We start from the raw sequence: 22,070 nt of genomic DNA on the forward strand, positions 1-22,070 counted from the left end.
AGAGGGGCAAGTTTGCAGTCTGTTGTGGATGAGAGAGCGTGGGAAGTGAGTCAGTTGTTCGCTGATGATACAGCGCTGGTGGCTGATTTATGTGAAAAAACTGCAGAAGCTGGTGACTGAGTTGCGTAAAGTGTGTGAGAGAAGAAAGTTGAGAGTGAATGTGAATAAGAGCAAGGTTATTAGGTACAGTAGGGTTGAGGGTAGAGTCAATTGGGAGGTAAGTTTGAATGGAGAAAAACTGGAGCAAGTGAAGTGGTTTAGATATCTGGGAGTGGATCTGGCAGCGGATGGAACCATGGAAGCGGAAGTGCATCATAGGGTGGGGGAGGGGGCGAAAATTCTTGGGGCGTTGAAGAGTATGTAGAAGTCGAGAACATTATCTCGGAAAGCAAAAATGGGTATGTTTGAAGGAATAGTGGTTCCAACAATGTTGTATAGTCGCGAGGCGTGGGCTATGGATAGAGTTGTGCGCAAGAGGGTGGATGTGCTGGAAATGAGATGTTTGAGGACAATGTGTGGTGTGAGGTGGTTTGATCGAGTAAGTAATGTAAGGGTAAGAGAGATGTGTGGTAATAAAAAGAGTATGGTTGAGAGAGCAGAGCAAGGTGTTTTGAAATGGTTTGGTCACATGGAGAGAATGAGTGAGGAAAGATTGACAAAGAGGATATATGTGTCAAAGGTGGAGGGAACGAGGAGAAGTGGGAGACCAAATTGGAGGTGGAAAGATGGAGTGAAAAAGATTTTGAGTGATCGGGGCCTGAACATGCAGGAGGGTGAAAGGCGTGCAAGGAATAGAGTGAATTGGAACGATGTGGTATACCGGGGCCGACGTGCTGTCAATGGACTGAACCAAGGCATGTGAAGCGTCTGGGGTAAACCATGGAAAGTTGTGTCCGACTTGAATGTGGAAAGGGAGCTGTGGTTTCGGTGCATTATGACATGACAGCTAGAGACTGAATGTGCACCAATGGGGCCTTTGTTGTCTTTTCCTAGCGCTACCTCGCACACATGAGGGGGGAGGGGGTTGTTATTCCATGTGTGGCGAGGTGGCGATGGGAACAAATAAAGGCAGACAGTATGAATTATGTACATGTGTATATATGTATGTGTCTGTGTGTGTATATACATCTATACGTTGAGATGTATAGTTATGTATATTTGCGTGTTTGGATGTGTATGTATATCCATGTGTACGTGGATGGGTTGGGCCATTCTTTCGTCTGTTTCCTTGCGCTACCTTGCCAAAACGGGATACAGAGATAAAGGAAAATAGAATAGATAAATATATATATATATATATATATATATATATATATATATATATATATATATATATATATATATATATATATATATATTTATATAAAAGGGGAAACAGAAGGAGTCACGCGGGGGAGTGCTCATCCTCCTCGAAGACTCAGATTGGGGTGTCTAAATGTGTGTGGATGTAACCAAGATAAGAAAAAAGGAGAGATAGGTAGTATGTTTGAGTAACGGAACCTGGATGTTCTGGCTCTGAGTGAAACGAAGCTCACTGGTAAAGGGGAAGAGTGGTTTGGGAATGCCTTGGGAGTAAAGACTAGGGTTGGTGAGAGGACAAGAGCAAGGGAAGGAGTAGCACTATTCATGCAACAGGATTTTTGGGAGTATGTGATCGAGTGTAAGAAAGTAAATTCAAGATTGATATGGGTAAAAATGAAAGTTGATGGAGAGAGATGGGTGATTATTGGTGCATATGCACCTGGGCATGAGAAGAAAGATCATGAGAGGCAAGTGTTTTGGGAGTAGCTGAATGGATGTTTTAGTGGTTTTGATGCACGAGACCGGGTTATAGTGATGGGTGATTTGAATGCAAAGGTGATTAATGTGGCAGTTGAGGGAATAATTGGTATACATGGGGTGTTCAGTGTTGTAAATGGAAATGGTGAAGAGCTTGTAGATTTATGTGCTGAAAAAGGACTAGTTATTGGGAATACCTGGTTTAAAAAGAGAGATATAAATAAGTATACGTATGTAAGTAGGAGAGATGGCCAGAGAGCGTTATTGATTACGTGTTAATTGATACGCGCGCGAAAGAGAGACTTTTGGATGTTAATGTGCTGAGAGGTGCAACTGGAGGGATGTCTGATCATTATCTTGTGGAGGCGAAGGTGAAGATTTTTAGAGGTTTTCAGAAAAGAAGAGAGAATGTTGGGGTGAAGAGAGTGGGGAGAGTAAGTGAGCTTGGGAAGGAGACTTGTGTGAGGAAGTACCAGGAGGGGCTGAGTACAGAATGGAAAAAGGTGAGAACAAAGGAGGTAAGGGGAGTGGGTGAGGAATGGGACGTATTTAGGGAAGCAGAGATGGCTTTCGCAAAAAATGCTTGTGGCATGAGAAGCGTGGGAGGTGGGCAGATTAGAAAGGATAGTGAGTGGTTGGATGAAGAAATAAGATTATTAGTGAAAGAGAAGAAAGAGGCATTTGGACGATTTTTGCAGGGAAAAAATGCAAATGAGGGGGAGATGTATAAAAGAAAGAGGCAGGAGGTCAAGAGAAAGGTGCAAGAGGTGAAAAAGAGGGCAAATGAAAGTTGGGGTGAGAGAGTATCATTAAATTTTAGGGAGAATAAAAAGATGTTTTGGAAAGAGGTAAATAAAGTGCGTAAGACAAGGGAACAAATGGGAACTTCAGTGAAGGGGGCTAATGGGTAGGTGATAACAAGTAGTGGTGATGTGAGAAGGAGATGGATTGAGTATTTTGAAGGTTTGTTGAATGTGTTTGATGATAGAGTGGCAGATACAGGGTGTTTTGGTCGAGGTGGTGTGCAAAGTGAGAGGGTTAGGGAAAATGATTTGGTAAACAGAGAAGAGGTAGTAAAATCTTTGCGGAAGATGAAAGCCGGTAAGGCAGCGGGTTTGGATGGTATTGCAGTGGAATTTATTAAAAAAGGGGGTGACTGTATTGTTGACTGGTTGGTAAGGTTATTTAATGTATGTATGATTCATGGTGAGGTGCCTGAGGATTGGCGGAAAGCTTGCAAAGTGCCATTGTACAAAGGGAAAGGGGATAAGAGTGAGTGCTGAAATTACGGAGGTATAAGTTTGTTGAGTATTCCTGGTAAATTATATGGGAGGGTATTGATTGAGAGGGTGAAGGCATGTACAGAGCATCAGATTGGGGAAGAGCAATGTGGTTTCAGAAGTGGTAGAGGATGTGTGGATCAGGTGTTTGCTTTGAAGAATGTATGTGAGAAATACTTAGAAAAGCAAATGGATTTGTATGTAGTATATATATTATATATATATATATATATATATATATATATATATATATATATATATATATATATATATATATATATATATATATATATATATATATATATATATATCATATTATACTTTCTTGCTGTCTCTCGCGTTAGCGAGGTAGAGGAAGGAAACAGACGAAAGAATGGCCCAACCCACCCACATACACATGTATATGCATACATGTCCACACACGCACATATTCATACCTATACATTTCAACGTACACATATGTATACATACGCAGACGTATACATATATACACACGTACGTAATTCATACTTGCTGCTTCTATTCATTCCCGCCGCCACCCCGCCACACATGAAATGACAGCCCCTTACCCCCGCATGCGCGCGAGGTTGCGCTAGGAATAGACAACAAAGGCCACATTTGTTTACACTCAGTCTCTAGCTGTCATGTATAATGCACCGAAACCACAGCTCCCTTTCTACATCCAGGCGCCGCAAAACTTTTTATGGTTTATCCCAGACGTTTAACATGCCATGGTTCAATCCATTGACAGCACGTCGACCCCGGTATACCACATCGTTCTAATTCACTCTATTCCTTGCACGCCTTTTACCACCCCTACGCCCTGCATGTTGAGGCCCCGATCGCTCAAAATCATTTTCACTCCATCCTTCGACTTCCAATTTGGTCTCTCACTTCTCTTCTTTCCCTCCACTTCTGACATATGTATCCTCTTTGTCACTCTTTCCTCACTGATTGTCTCCGTGTGACCAAACCATTTCAAAGCACCCTCCTCTGCTCTCTCAACCACACCCTTTTTATCACCACACATCTCTTTTACCCTCTCATTACTTAATCAAACCACATCACGCCACATATTGTCCTCAAACATCTCATTTCCAACACATCCACCCTCCTCCGCACAACTCTATCTATAGCCCACGTCTCGCAACCATATAACATTGTTGGGACAAATATTCCTTCAAACATACCCATTTTTGCTTTCCGAGATAATGTTCTCGAGTTGCACACCTTTTTCAACGGTCCCAGAACTTTCGCACCTCCACCACCCTGTAACTCCCGCTTCCATGGTTCCATCCGCGGCCAAATCTTCTCCCAAATATCTAAAACACTTCACTTCCTCCAGTTTTTCTCCATTCAAACTTACCTCCCAATTGACGTGTCCCTCAACTCTATCGTACCTAATAACCTTCCTCTCATTTACACTTACTCTCAGCTTTCTTCTTTCACACACTTTACCAAACTCAGTCACCAGCTTCTGCAGTTTCTCACCCGAATCAGCCACCAGCGCTGTATCATCAGTAAACAACAACTGACTCACTTCCAAAGCTCTCTCATGCACAACAGACTTCCACCTCTCTTCAAAACTCTTTTATTTATCTCCCTAACAACCCCATCCAATAACAAATCAAACAACCATGGAGACATCACGCACCCCTGCCGCAAACCAACATTCACAGAGAACCAATCACTTTCGTCTCTTCCTACTTGTACACATGCCTTACATCCTCGATAAAAACTTTTCACTGCTTTTAGCAACTTGCCTCCCACACCATATACTCCTAATTCCTTAAACAGAGCATCTCTATCAACTCTATTATGTGCCTTCTCCAGATCCATAAATGTTACATACACATCCATTTGTTTTTCTAAATATTTCTTACACACATTCGTCAAAGCGAATACCTGATCCACGCATCCTCTACCACTTCTGAAACCACATTACTCTTCCCCAATCTGATGTTCTATACATGCTTTCACCCTCTCAATCAATACCCTCCCATTTAATTTCCCAGGAATACTCAACAAACTTATACCTCTGTAATTTGAGCATTCACCTTTATCCCCTTGCCTTTGTACAATGGCACTACACATGCATTCTGCCAATCCTGAGGCACTTCACCAAGAGCCATACACACATTAAATATCCTCACCAACCAATCAACAACACAGTCACCCTCCTTTCTAATGAATTACACTGTAATACCACCCAAACCCGTTGCTTTGCTGACTTTCATATTCCGCAAAGGTTTCATTACCTCTTCTCTGTTTACCAAATCATTCTCCCTAATCCTCTCAAATCGCACACCACCTCGACCAAAAAAAAAAAAAAAAACATATATCTGCCACTCTATCATCTAACACATTCAACAAACCTTCAAAATACTCACTTCATCTCCTCACATCACCACTACTTGTTATTACCTCCCCATCAGCCCCCTTCACCGATGTCCCATTTGTTCCCTTGTCTTACGCTCTTTCTTTACTTCCTTCCAAAATATCTTTTTATTCTCCTTAAAATTTAATGATACTCTCTCACCCTAACTCTCATTTGCGCTCTTTTTCACCTCTTACACCTTTCTCTTGACTTCCTGCCCCTTTCTTTTATACATTTCCCAGTCATTTGCACTCTTTCCCTGCAAAACTCGTCCAAATACCCCTCTCTTCTCTTTCACTAATAGTCTTACTTCCCCATCCCACCACTTACTATCCTTTATAATCTGTATACCTCCCATGTTTCTCAGGCCACAAGCATCTTTTGCACAAGTCACCGCTGCTTTCCTAAATACATCCCATTCCTCACCCACTCCCCTTACGTCCTTTGCTCTCACCTTTTTCCATTCTGCACCCAGTCTCTCCTGTTACTTCCTCACACAAGTCTCCTTCACAAGCTCACTTACTCACTCTCTTCGCCCCAACATTCTCTCTTCTTTTCTGAAATCCTCTACTAATCTTCACCTTCGCCTCCACAAGATAATGGTCAGACATCCCTCGAGTTGCACCTCACAGCACATTAACATCCAAAAGTCTCTCTTTCACGCGCCTAAGAAGGAACACGTAATCCAAGAACGCTCTCTGGCCATCTCTCCTATTTACATGTGTATACTTATGTATATCTCTCTATTTAATCCAGGTATTCCCAATCACCAGTTCTTTTTTAGCACACAAATCTACAAGCTCTTCACTATTTGCACTGAACACCCCATGTACACCAATTATTCCCTCTACTGACACACTCTCCTTTGCATTCAAATCACCAATCACTATAACTCGGTCTCATGTATCAAAACTGCTAACATACTCACTCAGCTGCTCCCAAAACACTTGTCTCTCATGATCTTTCTTCTCATGCCCAGGTGTACATGCACCAATAATCACCCATCTTTCTCCATCCATCTTCAGTTTTACCCATATTAATCTAGAGCTTATTCTCTTACACTCTAACACATACTCCCACCACTCCTGTTTCAGGAGTAGTGCTACTCCTTCATTTGCTCTTGTCCTCTCACCAACCCTTGACTTTACTCCCAAAACATTCCCAAACCACTCTTCCCCTTTACTCTTGAGCTTCGTTTCACTCAGAGCCAAAACATCCAGGTTCCTCTCCTCAAACATACTACCTATCTCTCCTTTTTTCTCATCTTGGTTACATCCGCACATATTTAGACACCCCAATCTGAGCCTTCGAGGAGGATGAGATCTTCCCGCGTGACTCCTTCTTCTGTTTCCCCTTTTAGAAAGTTGAAATACAATATATATGTAATAGAATATATACCATCGGTATTTACTCATTTCTTCTTGTTCTTTTCCATTATACAAATTGTGGTTTTCAAAGACACATAAAGATCTTAAATGATACTCTTAATCTTGTTTCCTGTTTATTATAGATAGTCTTAGATGTTTCACGATACATATCTCAATATAATCCAGTCACTTGTAATCCAAGGGTATAACATAGCATAACATACTCTGAGTATATCTGTAGCTGTACAAATATTAAGCATATTATGGGATGAGACACTAGACAGAAATATATCCATTTTGAGGTGGAGACTTAGATAGAGCTTTAAGGATGCAGTTGATGGTGATTTTGGTGTGTCTAGGACTTGTGATGTTAGTTAGACTGGTGATCGCTGCAGATGTCTGTCAGGTGCCGTCCAAGTCTGGTTCCAACGTGTTATATATGCTTTCAGAGTACTGTATTACTCTACTGTCTTGGTCTGTAATTCGGTTGTTTAATATGTTTTGTGTCATGGATGTACATGGCATTTCCTTCGTGTTGGTGTTGGTGGTGACATATTAGTCACTTTAGGAAGATGTTACGACTTCTATACGTTACTTAATTGTTCCTTGTTGTGCATATAATGTAACGCTAGTCATACCAGCTTAAGCCACACTATTCTGAAATTTACAACTTTGAGATTTGGTAATTTACGTTCCTATATTGTAGAGGGTCAGTGTTTTACTTTCATTTTCTTTTTGTTTAATCTGCTGTTTCTTTAATACCTTTAGTAGTAGAGGGTGACGTTCATCTTATGAGTTTTTCGATATAATGTTTTTCTTGAATGATTTCTTTGAAACTCTCTAATCCACCCTGTATGTATAGAAATTTGATTACTATAAATAATTTGTTAGTGATGTCTGATTCATGTGTGTGTGTGTGTGTGTGTGTGTGTGTGTGAAAGCTTAGTTTAGAGGAATCATCTTCACTTCTTTCTCAATGGAAGAATTTTGCTGTCCATTAATATCGAGGACTTGATTAAATATTCGAATCTCTTGGCGGAGGAGGTCCCAAGGTGACCAGTGTTTGTGGGGCAGATATCAGGGGAGCCTCACTTCTGTATAATTTCATTGAGCGTTTTGATGTTCTCACTAATTCAGTTAACTATGGAACATAGTAATGCAGAGGGACTGGCTGTGTGGGTGGGCGGGCCTGGCTTGCCAGCTGCGGCAGCGACCCCATATGGCACTCGCTTCTCCATGTGGGTGTACGCCCGAAAACGATTTGCCTCCCTGCTGCTTTTAGTTTGGACACACACACACACACACACACACACGCACACACACACACTGTTTCCACTTGTGAGCATCCTTCGTAACCAGTCCAGATTCCTTTGCGTCTTCCGCATTTGACACACACTCAGCACGTCCCTTACTTGCTCCAGCGTTTAGCAAGGGTACTCGGGTATTAGCCTCTCGATATCAGTGAAGATGTTTCAAGCACGAACAACGGTTTAATGAAGTGTGCTCAAGTCATGAGGAATGCACTTGTGATATGATAAATACCAGAAACATATACCGCAGGGTATATGAAAACATGGAGGTAAAGAGAGACAATAGATATGATGTGGGAACACACACTATACCCGTGCTGAGGGACTGAGAGAGTAGATGTTGGAGGCAGGTATTTTTGTTGGCTTGTAAATGATCTAAGTTCTCTTACGATTACATAAAAGAACCTCAAGAAAAAATATAGATAGACTGATGGCGTATCCACCACAGAGAGTCACAAACATCCCCTGAGAAAAAAGAGGAAAATATACACACTTATTAACGAAGAGTGAATATGTTGATCATCGTTTATCATAAGTAGAGAAGTTACTGAGTTATAAACATTTTAAGAAAAGTGTTCTTATGATACAAACTATACTCTTTGAAATATACGGAGCAACTTGATTACCGATATATCATATAGAGCGAGAGGCGTCCTCACTGTTATCTTAGCAGGAGCTTGGTAGCATATGGATGAATTACGTTCATCAGTTCTCACCCAATGGAGGAAAAGGCCAGCCTCAGTCATGGCCATTATTCTGGGAGAAGAAAATTTCATTACGGTATGAACTTCAACAAAAGTCTTTCTCAAGTAATCCACCATCTAGATCTCATTGACAGTCATATGCGCAAAACACATTACTGGTTCTTTTCTCTTTATATATATATATATATATATATATATATATATATATATATATATATATATATATATATATATATATATATATATATATATATATATATATATATATATATATATATATATATATATATATATATTTATGTATATATAGGTGAGTTTGAATGGAGAAAAACTGGAGGAAGTGAAGTGTTTTAGATATCTGGGAGTGGATCTGGCAGCGGATGGAACCATGGAAGCGGAGGTGGATCATAGGGTGGGGGAGGGGGCGAAAATCCTGGGGGCCTTGAAGAATGTGTGGAAGTCGAGAACATTATCTCGGAAAGCAAAAATGGGTATGTTTGAAGGAATAGTGGTTCCAACAATGTTGTATGGTTGCGAGGCGTGGGCTATGGATAGAGTTGTGCGCAGGAGGATGGATGTGCTGGAAATGAGATGTTTGAGGACAATGTGTGGTGTGAGGTGGTTTGATCGAGTGAGCAACGTAAGGGTAAGAGAGATGTGTGGAAATAAAAAGAGCGTGGTTGAGAGAGCAGAAGAGGGTGTTTTGAAGTGGTTTGGGCATATGGAGAGGATGAGTGAGGAAAGATTGACCAAGAGGATATATGTGTCGGAGGTGGAGGGAACAAGGAGAAGAGGGAGACCAAATTGGAGGTGGAAAGATGGAGTGAAAAAGGTTTTGTGTGATCGGGGCCTGAACATGCAGGAGGGTGAAAGGAGGGCAAGGAATAGAGTGAATTGGAGCGATGTGGTATACCGGGGTTGACGTGCTGTCAGTGGATTGAATCAAGGCATGTGAAGCGTCTGGGGTAAACCATGGAAAGCTGTGTAGGTATGTATATTTGCGTGTGTGGGCGTATGTATATACATGTGTATGGGGGGGTTGGGCCATTTCTTTCGTCTGTTTCCTTGCGCTACCTCGCAAACGCGGGAGACAGCGACAAAGCAAAAAAAAAAAAAATATATATATATATATATATATATATATATATATATATATATATATATATATATATATATATATATATATGAATGTGTGTGGATGTAACCGAGATGTGAAAAAAGGAGAGATAGGTAGTATGTTTGAGGAAAGGAACCTGGATGTTTTGGCTCTGAATGAAACGAAGCTCAAGGGTAAAGGGGAAGAGTGGTTTGGGAATGTCTTGGGAGTAAAGTCAGGGGTTGGTGAGAGGACAAGAACAAGAGGAAGGAGTAGCACTACTCCTGAAACAGGAGTTGTGGGAGTATGTGATAGAATGTAAGAAAGTAAATTCTCGATTAATATGGGTAAAACTGAAAGTTGATGGAGAGAGATGGATGATTATTGGTGCATATGCACCTGGGCATGAGAAGAAAGATCATGATAGGCAAGTGTTTTGGGAGCAGCTGAATGAGTGTGTTAGTGGTTTTGATGCACGAGACCGGGTTATAGTGATGGGTGATTTGAATGCAAAGGTGAGTAATGTGGCAGTTGAGGGAATAATTGGTATACATGGGGTGTTCAGTGTTGTAAATGGAAATGGTGAAGAGCTTGTAGATTTATGTGCTGAAAAAGGACTGGTGATTGGGAATACCTGGTTTAAAAAGCGAGATATACATAAGTATACGTATGTAAGTAGGAGAGATGGCCAGAGAGCGTTATTGGATTACGTGTTAATTGACAGGCGCGCGAAAGAGAGACTTTTGGATGTTAATGTGCTGAGAGGTGCAACTGGAGGGATGTCTGATCATTATCTTGTGGAGGCTAAGGTGAAGATTTGTATGGGTTTTCAGAAAAGAAGAGTGAATGTTGGGGTGAAGAGGGTGGTGAGAGTAAGTGAGCTTGGGAAGGAGACTTGTGTGAGGAAGTATCAGGAGAGACTGAGTACAGAATGGAAAAAGGTGAGAACAATGGAAGTAAGGGGAGTGGGGGAGGAATGGGATGTATTTAGGGAATCAGTGATGGATTGCTTGTGGCATGAGAAGAGTGGGAGGTGGGTTGATTAGAAAGGGTAGTGAGTGGTGGGATGAAGAAGTAAGAGTATTAGTGAAAGAGAAGAGAGAGGCATTTGGACGATTTTTGCAGGGAAAAAATGCAATTGAGTGGGAGATGTATAAAAGAAAGAGATAGGAGGTCAAGAGAAAGGTGCAAGAGGTGAAAAAAAGGGCAAATGAGAGTTGGGGTGAGAGAGTATCATTAAATTTTAGGGAGAATAAAAAGATGTTCTGGAAGGAGGTAAATAAAGTGCGTAAGACAAGGGAGGAAATGGGAACTTCAGTGAAGGGCGCAAATGGGGAGGTGATAACAAGTAGTGGTGATGTGAGAAGGAGATGGAGTGAGTATTTTGAAGGTTTGTTGAATGTGTTTGATGATAGAGTGGCAGATATTGGGTGTTTTGGTCGAGGTGGTGTGGAAAGTGAGAGGGTTAGGGAAAATGATTTGGTAAACAGAGAAGAGGTAGTGAAAGCTTTGCGGAAGATGAAAGCCGGCAAGGCAGCAGGTTTGGATGGTATTGCAGTGGAATTTATTAAAAAAGGGGGTGACTGTATTGTTGACTGGTTGGTAAGGTTATTTAATGTATGTATGACTCATGGTGAGGTGCCTGAGGATTGGCGGAATGCGTGCATAGTGCCATTGTACAAAGGCAAAGGGGATAAGAGTGAGTGCTCAAATTACAGAGGTATAAGTTTGTTGAGTATTCCTGGTAAATTATATGGGAGGGTATTGATTGAGAGGGTGAAGGCATGTACATAGCATCAGATTGGGGAAGAGCAGTGTGGTTTCAGAAGTGGTAGAGGATGTGTGGATCAGGTGTTTGCTTTGAAGAATGTATGTGAGAAATACTTAGAAAAGCAAATGGATTTGTATGTAGCATTTATGGATCTGGAGAAGGCATATGATAGAGTTGATAGAGATGCTCTGTGGAAGGTATTAAGAATATATGGTGTGGGAGGCAAGTTGTTAGAAGCAGTGAAAAGTTTTTATCGAGGATGTAAGGCATGTGTACGTGTAGCAAGAGAGGAAAGTGATTGGTTCTCAGTGAATGTAGGTTTGCGGCAGGGGTGTGTGATGTCTCCATAAATGCTACATACAAATCCATTTGCTTTTCTAAGTATTTCTCACATACATTCTTCAAAGCAAACACCTGATCCAAACATCCTCTACCACTTCTGAAACCACACTGCTCTTCCCCAATCTGATGCTCTGTACATGCCTTCACCCTCTCAATCAATACCCTCCCATATAATTTACCAGGAATACTCAACAAACTTATACCTCTGTAATTTGAGCACTCACTCTTATCCCCTTTGCCTTTGTACAATGGCACTATGCACGCATTCCGCCAATCCTCAGGCACCTCACCATCAGTCATACATACATTAAATAACCTTACCAACCAGTCAACAATACAGTCACCCCCTTTTTTGATAAATTCCACTGCAATGCCATCCAAACCTGCTGCCTTGCCGGCTTTCATCTTCCGCAAAGATGAAGATATATATATATATATATATATATATATATATATATATATATATATATATATATATATATATATATATATATATATATATATATATATATATATATATATATATTTTTTTTTTTTTTGTGGCATGTCTCCCGCGTTAGCGAGGTAGCGCAAGGAAACAGACGAAAGAAATGGCCCAACCCACCCCCATACACATGTATATACATACGTCCACACACGCAAATATACACACCTACACAGCTTTCCATGGTTTACCCTAGACGCTTCACATGCCCTGATTCAATCCACTGACAGCACGTCAACCCCGGTATACCACATCGATCCAATTCACTCTATTCCTTGCCCTCCTTTCACCCTCCTGCATGTTCAGGCCCCGATCACACAAAATCTTGTTCACTCCATCTTTTCACCTCCAATTTGGTCTCCCACTTCTCCTCGTTCCCTCCACCTCCGACACATATATCCTCTTGGTCAATCTTTCCTCACTCATTCTCTCCATGTGGCCAAACCATTTCAAAACACCCTCTTCTGCTCTCTCAACCACGCTCTTTTTATTTCCACACATCTCTCTTACCCTTACGTTACTTACTCGATCAAACCACCTCACACCACACATTGTCCTCAAACATCTCATTTCCAGCACATCCATCCTTCTGCGCACAACTCTATCCATAGCCCACGCCTCGCAACCATACAACATTGTTGGAACCACTTTTCCTTCAAACATACCCATTTTTGCTTTCCGAGATAATGTTCTCGACTTCCACACATTCCTCAAGGCTCCCAGGATTTTCGCCTCCTCCCCCACCCTATGATCCACTTCCGCTTCCATGGTTCCATCCGCTGCCAGATCCACTCCCAGATATCTAAAACCTTTTCTAAGTATTTCTCACATACATTCTTCAAAGCAAACACCTGATCCACACATCCTCTACCACTTCTGAAATCACACTGCTCTTCCCCAATCTGATGCTCTGTACATGCCTTCACCCTCTCAATCAATACCCTCCCATATAATTTACCAGGAATACTCAACAAGCTTATACCTCTGTAATTTGAGCACTCACTCTTATCCCCTTTGCCTTTGTACAATGGCACTATGCACGCATTCCGCCAATCCTCAGGCATCTCACCATGAGTCATACATACATTAAATAACCTTACCAACCAGTCAATAATACAGTCACCCCCTTTTTTAATAAATTCCACTGCAATACCATCCAAACCTGCTGCCTTGCCGGCTTTCATCTTCCGCAAAGCTTTTACTACCTCTTCTCTGTTTACCAAATCATTTTCCGTAACCCTCTCACTTTGCACACCACCTCGACCAAAACACCCTATATCTGCCGCTCTATCATCAAACACATTCAACAAACCTTCAAAATACTCACTCCATCTCCTTCTCACATCACCACTACATTCATATATATATATATATATATATATATATATATATATATATATATATATATATATATATATATATATATATATATATATATATATATATATATATATATATATACATATATATATATATATATATATATGTATATATATATATATATATATATATATATATATATATATATATATATATATATATATATATATATATATATATATATATATATATATATATATATATATATCCCTGGGATAGGAAAGAAAAACTGCTTCCCACGTAAACCCCGCTTCGTTGTAGTAGGCGAGTAAAGCGGTGGGAGCTGAGGGCTGGACCCCCCCCCCCCCCATCCTTCCTTGTATTTCAATTTCTAACCAAGATTAGAAAAAAAGGAGAGATAGGTAGTATATTTGAGGAAAGGAACCTGGATGTTTTGGCTCTGAGTGAAGCGAAGTTCAATGGTAAAGGGGAAGAGTGGGTTTGGAATGTTTTGGGTGTACAGTCAGGTGTTGGTGAGAGGGTAACAGCAAAGGAAGGAGTAGCACTACTACTGAAGCAGGAGTTGTGGGAATATGTGACAGAGTGGAAGAAAGTAAACTCTAGATTGATATGGATAAAACTGAAAGTGGAAGTAGAGAGATAGGTGATTATTGGTGCCTATGCACCTGGTCATGAGAAGAAAGATCATGAGAGGCAAGTGTTTTTGGGGCTGCTGAGTGAATGTGTTAGCATCTTTGATGCGCGAGACTAGGTTATAGTGGTGGGTGATTTGAATGCAAAGGTGAGTAATGTGGCTGTTGAGCGTATAATTGGTGTACATTGGGTGTTCACTGTTGTAAATGGAAAGAGTGAAGAACTTGTGGAAAGGGAGTTGTGGTTTCGGTGCATTACACATGATAGCTAGAGTCTGAGTGTGGACGAATGTGGCCATTGTTGTCCTCTCCTAGTGCTATCTCGCGCGCACGCGGGGGAGGGGGATGTCTTATCATGTGTGGCGGAGTGGCGGCGGGATGGATGAAGGCAACATATATGTATATTTCTGTGTATATATATATATATATATATATATATATATATATATATATATATATATATATATATATATATACGTTGAAATGTATAGGTATGCATATGTACGTGTGTACATATCATATAAAGTATGATAAATATATAAAATAGATATATATTTTCATTAGTTCACAATAATGATCGTGATCTAGTATTTGGTGATAACAAGGAGGAAAATGTAACAAGTGCACTTACCCATGCATTTAGTAAACGTGCCACGGTCCGCAGTGCCAACCGCTACACCACAGAGGTCATCGAGACCTCGTGTTTCGTGTTCATATAATAGTTGCGTTTTTGAAGAACATATTGTGGAGACTGAGGGTCTCATTGTGCGTACAAATTTAGTCGTCAGCAATCTGTGATTGAAACGTTATGTGATACCTAGTCACTTGTATCTATCTTAGAGCAAAGGGTCAGTGTTACTGATTGCACTTTATTGAACCATTCTGAGTGAAGATAAAGTGGTAGTATATTGACTTTCACAAGTCATTTTTCCAAGTTGGTTTACAAGATGATCGTATTAATTGGATCCCTTTCAGCTTTGTAGCGGGCATTACTTTTTACTAGGTAGGTAAATGGCAATTTCTTTGTTGAAGGAACACTTTAAATGGCAATATCTTTTTTATTATGCATGACATCTTTCTTTTGTTTGTTTCAAATGAGATATCTAAAGTCTAGTGAGCTCGATGATAAGGTGTTGTTAACAATATGATACATGGTTATGAAACCACACAGGATTATTACGTGTAGATGAATCTCTTGAATGAAACAGGTTAATATTCAGAGGAACTTTAGAATATCTCAATTTAATGTCCGCATCTAATAATATTACAGTTCACACATATTTTCTGTGTTATTTAGCAAAGTTAGGCCAAATCATATGAAAATCGGTCAAAAGCTACTTAACCGATAAACTTAACTTGCCACCTTTGTACGTTAAGAATTATTCTCTTTCATGGGTCACACAGCTGAAACTTTGGTCAATTTTCTGAAATCATTACCGAACAGTTCAAACAATCAGTAGAATCAATAGTGTGTTTGGGGTGCAACGAAACTCAAAATTTCCATGCCAGCTCTAGGACCATGTAGTTTATATCTAAAACAAGTCTTGGGAACCGGATAATGTAGGAAATTCATATCATTGTGTTATTGCAAGAAATCTACATAACTGATACCTTTTATTTAGAGCCGGGACAATGGGACTTCCCTTCGGGGCGATCATACCGAATATGACATACAGGAATTTCTCTCTGGACATGTAGAATGAACACTGACCTGTAACAGAAAGACATGTTTAGATTTTTTTTTATTCATACTTATGTATATCTCTTTTCTTTTCGTAAAAGGTTATTTGAATCTCTTATGATATGCACTAGATGGGTTTAAGAGGAATTTTTGTCGCAATGTTTTGCATCTATATTCCTCTATTTTCTTTGTGTTGCTTGAGCAGGTAGGGGTAAGTAAATAATCTAATCAAGACCATCTCATTAAGTTTACTGTAGAATCCCTAAGGAGCAGTTCTTTATCCTACTCATCAATCTCTTCTTAAACAAACCCCCATTACTTCAGCCAAACTTGAACATGAAATCCTTTCGTATGCAAAAGACCTTATAATCACACCACAACACCCTAACACCATATTAGAAAACAAAATATGCTGCATTACATTACACAACTGGATTAATGGCTCGCCCAAAACATCATCTCTGCAGCTCCACAGAAGTCTCCAGTTACTCTTTTTAACGCCAGATAGACAGACACGAATCCATGTCACAGCCTCCAGTCACCTTGAATGGACATTCTATCCCCCTGAAGAAAGCACCAACAATTCTAGGCTTCACATGCAACATACATATGACATTCTGTCCCCACACCAATGATATAAACACAAACGCAGCACCCAAGCTAGATACTCCCACAACACTAACTGGACCAGATCTGGACAAGAAAAAGGAATTCATCAATATCAACACGAATAATTCATCCACTCCACTTGAAGCTATACCTCATCTGCCTGGTCTTCCATCCATTCAGTAGCAAATATGACACAGCTTCAAGCCACAAAAATAAATGCACTCAGAAATATCACTGGCTGCCTAGTGACTAAAAGCACTAAACATCTGCACAGTGAAACAAAGATCCTTCTATTACATACGAACCTTAACATGCTCAGCGCCTAATTCCACGCAAAAGCATTAGGCTTCCCTCATATCATCAACTCTATAGCTAACCCAAATAAGAAGAAATTCACACACACCTCACGCTTCAGTAAACTCTAATCACAGATCCCCTTTCAGCATATACAATAAAAAATCATATATATCTACTGAGGTAGCCTGATAAGCACTTAAAAAACAACTCCCAACTTAGTCTCAAGCTCCGACACACGAGACATACAGCTATCAGACAGCACTCTACGGACGACCACGATTCACACTCTCACGTAAGCTCTGGAAGACGCCCATCATCACAAAACTACAAACACAATTAAAGTATATCCCTAAACCCGTCATGCCCACGATGCACCTACCATGGTGAAAACACTGAACACACTACTCATCTACACTGCACTCTCTGCGCATACACGCAAATACACATCTTTATGCCCTGTGACCCAGATTGTATGTATATACATAAACACCCCCACACGCACATGTACGTACCTATACATTTCAACGTATATATACACATACATACACATACATATGCATACATACACTTGTATATATCCATACTTGCTGCCTTCATCCATTCTCGTCATCACCCAGCCACACATGAAATGGCACCCCCCCTCCCCCCAGCGACCGCGCGAGAGATAGTGCTAGGAAAAGACAAGGCCACACTCGTTCACACTCAGTTTGTAGCACTCATGTGTAATGCACCGAAACCACAGCTCCATTTCCACATCCAAGCCCCACAAGACTCCATGGTTTACCCCAGACGCTTCACATGCCCTGGTTCAATCCATTGACAGCATGTCCACCCCGGTATACCGCATCATTCCAATTAACTCTATTCCTTGCACGCCTTCCACCCTCCTGTAAGTTCAGGCCCCGATCGCTCAAAATCTTTTTCACTCCATCCTTCCACCTCCAATTTAATATCCCACTTCTCCTCGTTCCCTCCACCTCTGACAACCATATCTTCTTTATCAATCTTTCCTCACTCATTCTCTCCATGTGACCAAACCATTTAAATTCGCCCTCTTCCGCTCTCTCAACCACATTCTTTTTATTACAACATATCTCTGTTACCATTTCATTACTTACTCGATCAAACCACTTCACACCCCTCAAACATATCATTTCCAAAACATCCACCCTCCTACGCCCAAGCTTCGCAACCATATAACATTGTTGGAACCACTATTCCTTCAAGTATACCCATTTTTGCTCTCCGAGACAACGTTCTCGCCTTCCACACATTCTTCAACGCTCCCAGAACCTTCGCCCCCTCCCCCGCCCTGTGACTCACTTCCACTTCCATGGTTCAATCCGCTGCTAAATCCACTCCTAGATATCTAAAACACTGCATATCCTCCAGTTTTTCTCCATTCAAACTTACCTCCCAGTTAACTTGCCCCTTACCCATACTGAACCTAACAACCTTGCTCTTATTCACAGTAACTCTCAGCTTTCTTCTTTCACACACTTTACCATACTCAGTCATCAGCTTTTGCAGTTCTCACTCGAATCAGCCACCAGCGATGTATCATCAGCAAACAACAACTGACTCACTTCCAAGTCCTCTCATCCACAACAGACTTGCATTCACTTCCCTAACAACAACATCAATAAACAAATCAAACAACCATGAAGACATCACGCACACCTGCCGCAAACCGACATTCACTGGGAAACAATCACTTTCCTCTCTTCCTACTCGTACACATGCCTTACATCCTTGATAAAAACTTTTCACTGCTTCTAGCAACTTGTCTTCCACACCATATACTCTTAATACCTTCCACAAAGCATCTCTATCAACTCTATCATAAGCCTTCGCCAGATCTATAAATGCCACATACAAATCCATCTGATTTTCTACGTATTTCTCATGTACATTCTTCATAGCAAACACCTGATCCACACACCACTTCTGAAACCACAGTGCTCTTCCCCAGTCTGATGCTCTGTACATGCCTTTACCCTGTCAATCAATACCCTCCCATATGATTTCCCAGGAATACTCAACAAACTTATACCTCTGTAATTTGAACACTCACATTTATCCCCACTGCCTTTGTACAATGGCACTATGCATGCATTCCGCCAATCCTTAAGCACTTCACCATAAACCATAAATACATTGGATACCCTTACCCACCAGTCAACAACACACTCACCCTTTTTTTGATGAATTCCAAAGCAATACCATCCAAACCCACCGCCTTGCCGACTTTCATCCTCCTCTAAGCTTTTACTATCCCTTCTCTGTTTATCAAACCATTTTCACTGACCCTCTCACTTCGCAAACCACCTCGCCAAAAAACCCTACATCCGCCACTCTATCATCAAACCCATTCAACAAACCTTCATAATACTCACTCAATCTAATTCTTACTTCACCTCTACATGTTATTACCTCCATATTAGCACCCTTCACCGAAATTCCCACTATATTATCACCTTCCAAAACATCTTTTTATTCTCCCATAAATCTAGTGATACTCTCTCACCCCAACTCTCATTTGCCCTCTTTTTCACCCCTTGCACCTTTCTCTTGACCTCCTGCCTCTTTATTTCATACATCTCCCAGTCATTCGCGATACTTCCCTGCAAATATCATCCAAACGAGTCTCTCTTCTCTTTCAATAAAAATTTTACTTCTTCATCCCACCACTCACTACCCTTTCTAATCTGCCCACCACCTATCTCTCTCATGCCACAATCATCTTTTGCGCAAGCTAACACTGCTTCCTCACTCTCCTTGCTTCATTCAAATTTCTCCATTCTGCACTCAATCTCTCCTGGTACTTCATCAACCACCTCTCCTTTCCAAGCTCATTTACTCTCACCACTCTCTTCAAACCAACATTCTCTCTTATTTTCCATTAACAACACTGAACACTCCATGTACAATATATATGTAGCTATATATAAACATATATATATGATAAGTGTTTTGGGAGCAGCTGAATGAGTGTGTTAGTGGTTTTGATGCACAAGACCGGGTTATAGTGATGGGTGATTTGAATGCAAAGGTGAGTAATGTGGCAGTTGAGGGAATAATTGGTATACACGGGGTGTTCAGTGTTGTAAATGGAAATGGTGAAGAGCTTGTAGATTTATGCGCTGAAAAAGGACTGGTGATTGGGAATACCTGTTTTAAAAAGCGAGATATACATAAGTATACGTATGTAAGTAGGAGAGATGGCCAGAGAGCGTTATTGGATTACGTGTTAATTGACAGGCGCGCGAAGGAGAGACTTTTGGATGTTAATGTGCTGAGAGCTGGAACTGGAGGGATGTCTGATCATTATCTTGTGGAGGCTAAGGTGAAGATTTGTATGGGTTTTCAGAAAAGAAGAGAGAATGTTGGGGTGAAGAGAGTGGTGAGAGTAAGTGAGCTTGGGAAGGAGACTTGTGTGAGGAAGTACCAGGAGAGACTGAGTACAGAATGGAAAAAGGTGAGAACAAAGGAGGTAAGGGGAGTGGGGGAGGAATGGGATGTATCTAGGGAAGCAGTGATGGCTTGCGCAAAAGATGCTTGTGGCATGAGAAGCGTGGGAGGTGGGTTGATTAGAAAGGGTAGTGAGTGGTGGGATGAAGAAGTAAGATTATTAGTGAAAGAGAAGAGAGAGGCATTTGGACGATTTTTGCAGGAAAAAATGCAAATGAGTGGGAGATGTATAAAAGAAAGAGGCAGGAGGTTAAGAGAAAGGTGCAAAAGGTGAAAAAGAGGGCAAATGAGAGTTGGGGTGAGAGAGTATCATTAAATTTTAGGTAGAATAAAAAGATGTTCAGGATTGAGCTAAATAAAGTGCGTAAGACAAGGGAGCAAATGGGAACTTCAGTGAAGGGGGCTAATGGGGAGGTGATAACAAGTAGTGGTGATGTGAGAAGGAGATGGAGTGAGTATTTTGAAGGTTTGTTGAATGTGTTTGATGATAGAGTGGCAGATATAGGGTGTTTTGGTCGAGGTGGTGTGCAAATTGAGAGGGTTAGGGAAAATGATTTGGTAAACAGAGAAGAGGTAGTAAAAGCTTTGCGGAAGATGAAAGCCGGCAAGGCAGCAGGTTTGGATGTCATTGCAGTGGAATTTATTAAAAGAGGAGGTGACTGTATTGTTGACTGGTTGGTAAGGTTATTTAATGTGACTGAGTTTGGTAAAGTGTGTGAAAGAAGAAAGTTAAGAGTAAATGTGAATAAGAGCAAGGTTATTAGGTACAGTAGGGTTGAGGGTCAAGTCAACTGGGAGGTAAGTTTGAATGGAGAAAAACTGGAGGAAGTAAAGTGTTTTAGATATCTGGGAGTGGATCTGGCAGCGGATGGAACCATGGAAGCGGAAGTGAATCATAGGGTGGAGGAGGCTGCGAAAATCCTGGGAGCCTTGAAGAATGTTTGGAAGTCGAGAACATTATCTCGGAAAGCAAAAATGCTTATGTTTGAAGGAATAGTGGTTCCAACAATGTTGTATGGTTGCGAGGCGTGGGCTATGGATAGAGTTGTGCGTAGGAGGGTGGATGTGCTGGAAATGAGATGTTTGAGGACAATATGTGGTGTGAGGTGGTTTGATCGAGTAAGTGATAATAGGGTAAGAGAGATGTGTGGAAATAAAAAGAGCATGGTTGAGAGAGCAGAAGAGGGTGTTTTGAAATGGTTTGGGCACATGTAGAGAATGAGTTAGGAAAGATTGACCAAGAGGATATATGTGTCGGAGGTGGAGGGAACGAGGAGAAGTGGGAGACCAAATTGGAGGTGGAAAGATGGAGTGAAAAAGATTTTGTGTGATCGGGGCCTGAACATGCAGGAGGGTGAAAGGCTTACAAGGGATAGAGTGAATTGGAACGATGTGGTATACCGGGGTTGACGTGCTGTCAGTGGATTGAACCAGGGCATGTGAGGCGTCTGGGGTAAACCATGGAAAGTTTTGTGGGGCCTGGATGTGGAAAGGGAGCTGTGGTGTCGGTGCATTATACATGAGAACTA

General features: G+C 41.0%; 1 protein-coding gene across 1 annotated transcript in view; it reads right to left on the reverse strand.

Moving 5' to 3' along the window:
- Positions 1 to 8,254: 8,254 nt before the first annotated feature.
- The window catches only part of LOC139758858 (glutamate receptor ionotropic, kainate 2-like), a 146,677-nt gene continuing 132,861 nt past the window's right edge, over positions 8,255 to 22,070 (reverse strand). Inside the window, exons 14-16 of the mRNA XM_071680723.1 lie at positions 16,095 to 16,194; positions 8,740 to 8,869; positions 8,255 to 8,578 (exon numbers count right to left, since the gene is read on the reverse strand). Of these exons, the coding sequence (XP_071536824.1) occupies positions 8,489 to 8,578; positions 8,740 to 8,869; positions 16,095 to 16,194 (320 nt within the window). The 3' untranslated portion in view covers positions 8,255 to 8,488. The remainder of the gene's footprint in view (positions 8,579 to 8,739; positions 8,870 to 16,094; positions 16,195 to 22,070) is intronic.

The sequence above is a fragment of the Panulirus ornatus genome, chromosome 31, assembly GCF_036320965.1.
Source record: "Panulirus ornatus isolate Po-2019 chromosome 31, ASM3632096v1, whole genome shotgun sequence".
Taxonomy (NCBI): Eukaryota; Metazoa; Arthropoda; class Malacostraca; order Decapoda; family Palinuridae; genus Panulirus; species Panulirus ornatus.